We start from the raw sequence: 7,324 nt of genomic DNA, 5'->3' as shown, positions 1-7,324 counted from the left end.
CCTTAAAATATTGGTGATAAGTTATGCTAAAGATGAACAATGGTATTAAGCCATGCGGAAATTACTTTACCACTGAATACTACAAAAAAAAGTAACAGAGAAAATGAATCATTTCGATATTTAGGGCCATGTTTTCTCGAGGATATATTATTTTGCGTGTTTGTTTCGATCTTCTAAGAATGACTAAGCCTATAGCAAGAATTCGATGAAAAACATATGACGTTCCTTTAAAGGATAGTAAATGAGTCCCCTTTGTTTACCAGATCAAAGTCTGCGCTGTGATATCGTCCAAATGGATTTCGTAGGTTAGCAAGTTTTCGATCAGCAAACATTGATATACTGCTAGTTTCCTGCTTATATTGTTTTCGCATTCTCCTGTGATATTGCAGCTCAAGAAAAACTGCGATTTATCGCAAAAACTCCGACAGGATGTATCCACGGGAACAGAAAATGTTCCTTCAACTGCTTTGTTATCTAACATGACAGTTTCCAGAAGATCAGAGTTGTTCAAATCGTTCTTTGCAGTACTGGAATAGCTCAACGAAGATGATATGGATCCGCGTCCTGCCCATTTGATCGCTATACACTTCCACACTTTCGTCAATCACAGGTGAATTTTTCAGGAAAAATACCCTCTACCTGCAATGGATCTAGAAAGTTGAGCCATAGCGTCTTGATCATCATTGTCATTCAATGTGCAGCTAGCCCTGTTGAAATAATTTCATTTTCGAAAACGTAAAGTGTGCAAGAACGATTTTTATGTGCAAATTCCGCTTTGTAGATTAAACTGCAAGCACACACACAGGCTGAACCATGGCACAGAGCTCCGAGCTGAACGTCCTTACTCGGGCCAGATTCGGGTCGACGAGAAACGGACACCGCGGTGAGAAGGTTGTGGCCAAGGCCCTGGTCGTGATGGGAGTCGGTATGATCTTCCTGCTCGTCTACGCTGCCGTGCCGCTAGCCCCTCTCCTCATCACCGGGCTCAGCATCGTTCTCTTCGGCCTCACCGTCCTCATTCTGGGAAGGCTCATATATTGTGTAAGGAACTCGAGTTCGCAAGATGCCGGAGGACCACCGGGAAACGCGCCACGAACGAGTCGACCTCGTCAACGACACGTAAGCGAGTCATCGACCACGGTTTCACAACGTCAGATGCAGACGAGGACGGAAACAAATTCATCTTCTATGCTAGAAGGCGACATATGGTGAGATAAAACCTTCACATGCTTGGTCTCTTTCTCTTTGTGGTTTATTATATAACTACATTTGGATGTATGAATACTGATAGATGTGGCCTTTTATGTATATATTATGACAGCAAAACACAAACAGACAAACAAACATCCTTTTTTGTGGCACATTTTGCCGTGAATACTCAAAGAAGCATTATTAAGAATGCTTTTTTTTAATCGGGTATGCAAGCACTGAATGGAGTTTATCACAATAAATGCACACAATGAGCATCTAACTCATGCCTCTATGCATGAACTGTGAATTTCTGTCTATTTTTTATAGTTGCAATACTACAAAATGCCAAAAAAAAAGTTTGCCTTACGCTTCCTTACAAAACAATACTATCGATTAGACTGAAGTAGATTATTATGAATCCAGTTGAAGCGTAATATCCAAAATTCTTATAGATGGTTGTTAATCGGCGAAACGTCTCACGAAGAAAATTTTCAATCCATTTTTTTTTAATTCATAAAAATATCAAAGACTACTCTCGATTAGAATAACCAAGTGTGATCAACATGGTCACTCTAGATTGAAAAATTTCAATCAATTTTTTTTTTCATTTATAAAAATATCAAAGACTACTCTCGATTGAATAACTAAGTGTGATCATCATGGTCACTCTAGATTGAACATTTTCGATCCATTTTTTTTTTATTTATAAAAATATCAAAGACTACTCTCGATTGAATAACTAAGTGTGATCATCATGGTCACTCTAGATTGAACATTTTCAATCCATTTTTTTTTTCATTTATAAAAATATCAAAGACTACTCTCGATTAGAATAACCAAGTGTGATCATCATGGTCACTCTAGATTGAACATTTTCAATCCATTTTTTTTTTCATTTATAAAAATATCAAAGACTACTCTCGATTAGAGTAACCAAGTGTGATCAACATGGTCACTCTAGATTGAACATTTTCAATCCATTTTTTTTTTCATTTATAAAAATATCAAAGACTACTCTCGATTAGAATAACCAAGTGTGATCAACATGGTCACTCTAGATTGAAAATTTTTATAAACAGTTAATGGTTTGGTGTTTTTTTTCAAAAGCATGTTTTACTTTTTTTTAGGTTTGAAGTATATAAGACTTTTTACTCAAATTTCTTAAACTGGATGCACTATAAAAATGTTTTCTCATTGAATAGACACTCATACAGATTTATTCAATATTTATAATGTTTGAGTGAGAACTTCACATAATTATGACTGAATGCATAAACTGTAATAAAAGTTTTTTCTATTGCAACTGATTGCCAAATTGCCCTATACGTGAACATCGACAAAAATAAGCACTGAATTGATCAGTGTTTTAGTAGTAGCCATGATGAATGAAAAAATCATGGGCGAATATACTCGAGCAGGATTCGAATCTACGACCTCCTGATCTCCGGACAGGCGTCATCTCCACTAGACCACCGAGCTTCCGCCCGACAGCAAGTGGTGTCAACAGCAACATCTCGACGGAAGAATTTCATGAATTTGAATAATTACGCAGTACCCGCTGCATGCTATAAGGATTAGAACCAACACACTGCAAAAAGTCCGGTGTTGAATATGAAACACCGAGATGGTGTTAAATATGAAACACCGAGATGGTGTTGAATTTCCCGTGCTCATTTATGGTGTTAGATTGACACCTCTGGGTGTCATTTCAAAATATGAAATTGCTTTATTAATAGTTTCTTTGTTGCTGTTCTTCTTGTTGATTTTGAACATCAACAAGACGATCAAGAGTTTTCTGATAAAGCACTTGATTTTTGAAAAAAAGGTGTGAACACATTTACACCATTGTAACACCAGTTTGTGTGGTCTCTTATTGAAGTTGGACGGGTTTATACCATTGACATTAACACCAGCAATATCACATCAACACCATGCGGTGCCATTGTTGATTTAACACCAGCGCAGTGTCAAAATATCACCAGCTACAAAATGTCAAATTGACACAACAAAGTGCTAGCATAGGTAAACACTTTTCAACACCATCACAACATACTTTCTACACCTGTGGGTGTGGTGCTCTGTTGTCACTTGAGCGGTGTTAGATTTAACACTCATGGTGTTAACTCTAACACAGATTTTTTGCAGTGACAGTGCTTATTTACGTCGATGTAGGGCAATTTGTCAAACAGTTGCAATGAAACACCTCGACGGAAGAATTCTATGAATTTGAAAGCTTTTTCTATGTCTCACTTTAAAGGAAACTGTACTGTGGCACAAACATAGCACAGAAAAAAAAATAATCCGTTCTCTCTGTTCTGTTGGTTTGTCCTGCCCATGGCTTATGCGATCCCTCATTAGCTTCTACGATTTTGGTCTAGTTCTCACACAGGTACATTAGTTATTGTCTGATACAAATGCCATTTATATTTTCATCTTTCGATCCTCCCCTTTAATATTATTGCCCATTGTTGGCAAATTAAAAAGAGAATAAACATCGAAATCTGTCATACAGCCGCTTACATCAGTTTCCTGCTGTTATAGTAAAGAGCAAAGTGAATTTAGATGACAAATATTCATATCTATGCAAAATGGCAAATATGTCTAAGTCAGAAACCCCGGAAATAAGAAAGGCATTTCTATTGATCAATTTGAGCAACTTTGGCGATTCCAAAATCACCTAAATTCGAATTTTTGAAGAGAATTATTTCATTGTTCATAATTATTTTAAACACCGTGTATGAAGGGGCAATGTTTATGGTACTGCCGTTAATGAGCAGGGAAGGATTTCAGTTTCTTAATTGATCATGTGATCACTGCTGCTTCTCCATAGGGGAAAGTATACTGTATAGCTGGGAAAATAGCAATGAAAATAATAATTGTAAAAAATATAATAATCATCTATGCATAAAATATGAATGTGTGTGAACTAATGGTGTTGAGTCATAGGAGTATAACTATAGTTTCAAAAGCCTCTTGTCATTTCTTTTTTTTTTCAGGACAAGCGGTTTATCTCTTATGATGCCTTATCCACCCCGTGATCCCCCGCCTGTCTATTCGGCTACCCCGGTGGATTTTGAGACCGACGTGGACTCACAACACACACGCGAAGATCCCGACGACACCGTGTCCGAACTACCCGTCCTTTTCCCAATCTACAGTCGTCGACGGACATTATCCACCCCGCCGCTGCCTTCCTACGAAGAGGTCATTGAGTTAGATAGACTGAGTGGAATGGACACGATGTCCTCATCGATGCCGACGCTGTCATCGCCGCTGTCATCGGTATCCACATCAACGATTACGACGTCGACAGCTGATATCATAAGTAGGCTCGAGAGCGCTGTGTCGTCTTCGACAGATACTTGTGGAGGAGAGACGAACGTTCTGTTATATTGTCCAAGAGTGCAAGCCCTTCCAAGTAATACACAGGTCGAAAACAATTCGTGATATCAAGAGGTCCCCTGTGTGCCAGTCCAAGGGGAATCCAGTGGAACTAAAGAAGTGATGAACCTCTTTTTGCCGTCTTCAACTATCAGGGATTTTTCTTTTATTCCCGTGGCATACTATATTTTGTTCATCGATGCTTCATAAAGTAATTTGTTTTTTGTTTTGTGACATCAAGTCTGACAAAAAAAAAACCCTTCCTGTATTGTACCAAACACTGCGGTCAGCGCTTTTTTTTTCTTACTGAGCTCCGAGCAGATAGCTAGAGAGAGAGAGAGAGAGAGAGAGAGAGAGAGAAGTTACGATTTAATGGTTATCCCATTCTATGAATGTTTGTCTGCGTACCTTTATGTTTGTACTTAATAAAGTATACTATAAAGATATAAACTATGAGAATGCAACACATTATGTTTACTGATATGTGAGTCAGATGCAGCTGTTTACTAATGAATTCTATTAGATAGGCTCATCATACATTCATTTTAAAGGGATTGTACAGTTTTGGTTGAGACCTAATTTCAGGTTTCTAACATTTTTTGGTGAGATAATGAGAAACCTCTTATGAAATATGAAAGAGCATGTAATTCTATAAGGAATTCAATGTTTATTTGATGAAAATTGGTTTTGAAATGGCTGAGATATCCAAAAAAGAGCGATTCTAATAAAGTGTGGGACCCACAGTTTATTACGATCGCTTTGTTTTACTTTGTTTTTGGATGTTTCAGTCATTCCAAACCGGATTTTCATCAAATAAACTTTGAATTCCACTTGAAATAGTATGCTCTGTAATATATCATAAGTATTTTCTTGGTATCTCTCAAAAAGTTAAAAGCCCAATTCTCATCTCCGCCAATACTGTATCATCCCTTTAAGAGCCAAATGGATATTTACCTCTCTTGAGAATGTTATTCAGAAATGAAAATTAATGCTGCATGGCATATTGATATTCGTTTGTTACAAATTCTTGCGATAGGTCAGAGTATGTAAAAGAAACCGAAGTTGTTTAATATTACTCTTCGCTTTCTGCCTTACCAATGCAAAGTAGTTATTCTCTACGAGAAAAAAATGCCCTTCTGAATATATTTCTTTGTATAGAATTAGTTTTGTACTATGTTTTACATTGTTCTATGTTTGTAACTTACATTTTTCATATAAAGAAGTATTCTTGTTTATATAGCAGAAAACTGAATGCATACTAAGTTTGGAGGGTCTATTAAAAGAATTCGTCTGTCATATAGCCCCATCATGGCATTGTATTGTATGCTGCTAGCCATCTGTCTGTACTGAATGGATGAATTAGATTTTCATTGACTCAGCAAACACTTGTTACATACTATGTTGACTATGTCGAAACTGGAATAATTCTTTAAAATGAAATGAACACACTGTATTCTCTCACAATGAAGTTAAACTTTTTTTAGAAATCTTGCAGTAATGACAATCTTTGGACAGTTGCATGCTAGAGTTGCATAACTCTTATATTAAATCACTGTCGAGGAAAATAGAGTTTGTCATTGTTGTGTTTTTGTTCTTTTAACAATCTCTATTTATGTAAATTTGCAAATACCTGTTCCCGTAGTTGTATACTTTATACCAATCATTCCAGTCTGACTAAAATCATTTCAGAAATACAAATTTGTGTTGTCAAAGAAAGATTGAGATTTTCATCAATGAATTTTAACTATCTATCATTTTTTTTTTGTTTCTAGATACTTTATTCCCAAAAGTAAGTGACAAAGAAACGGTTGGGTAAGGTGCTTCAATGAATCAAATTAATGATAACGATTTGAAAAGTTTTAACCCCAAACGGGTTCAGTGCCGTTTTTAACGAGTATGCAGTTACGTCCATCACCAGAAAGAGCAAATTAAATCCTTTCCAGTAATATTTGATATTCTTGAAGTTTTGATTAAACATACAATCATCTAATTTCGTTATGATTTTGTTTGCTTTCAGGTTTAGTCGGAAATATCCTTAAATTAACAAGAACAAGAGTAAATTCCTTTTTCGATCGCACTCTTTACATGATACTGACAAATGTATAACCTTGTTTTCTTTGGTTGTTCTTCTCAACCTGATTCACCACGTTGACAACAACAACTTGCCAAACAGTAATTATAAGAATTTCATATGAAATAGCAAAGACAAGATGCAAAGTAACCTGTCAGTTAGAAACATTAACTTCAAAAATTTAAATTCTTTCGTATAAATTCATTTACATCATAGCTTGATAATAAATCATTTTGGTCAGGCTGTGATAATCATCCATCTTTCCTACAACACTATTAAAGTCACTGAAATCAGTCCAGATAAAATGACTATAATTACGCATATTCTATATGTGCGTATTTTGAGTGGTGTGTATGTTGTGTGTTTCTGTTTTGTTGTAGGTCCATGGTGTTATACACGAAATAGTGTAAAGGGTCATACCCATGATAACTATACATTCAATCTTTCATCTCTCAATTAAACAATAAACAAAAACTTTATTGTTTCAATGTTGGACGATATATATATATATATATATATATATATATATATATATATATATATATATATATATATATAAACAGTGTATATATGATTTAGGTCGTTAGCTGGATGCATAGCAAATATGTGGCCAAACGGGCATGTGGCAACACTTAGCGTACTCTGTCATGTCTGTAATGTAGCAGATCGGCAGAGATACAG

At 35.9% G+C, this 7,324-nt stretch overlaps 1 protein-coding gene across 1 annotated transcript; it reads left to right on the top strand.

The window, feature by feature from the left end:
- The first annotated feature begins 381 nt into the window (after nucleotides 1-381).
- On the top strand, nucleotides 382-4,741 carry LOC139734773 (uncharacterized). Its single transcript, XM_071645567.1, has 2 exons — nucleotides 382-1,208; nucleotides 4,188-4,741. The coding sequence occupies exons 1-2, from the start codon at nucleotides 814-816 to the stop codon at nucleotides 4,636-4,638; spliced, it is 846 nt and encodes a 281-aa protein (XP_071501668.1). The 5' UTR covers nucleotides 382-813; the 3' UTR covers nucleotides 4,639-4,741.
- Nucleotides 4,742-7,324: the final 2,583 nt, after the last annotated feature.

This window comes from Diadema antillarum, unplaced genomic scaffold (genome assembly GCF_040938485.1).
Source record: "Diadema antillarum isolate AM-2024a unplaced genomic scaffold, OU_Dant_1.0 seq00000546_RagTag, whole genome shotgun sequence".
NCBI lineage: Eukaryota > Metazoa > Echinodermata > Echinoidea > Diadematoida > Diadematidae > Diadema > Diadema antillarum.
The sequence above is the reverse complement of the archived record's forward strand: the minus strand, read 5'-3'. Positions and strand labels throughout refer to the sequence as shown.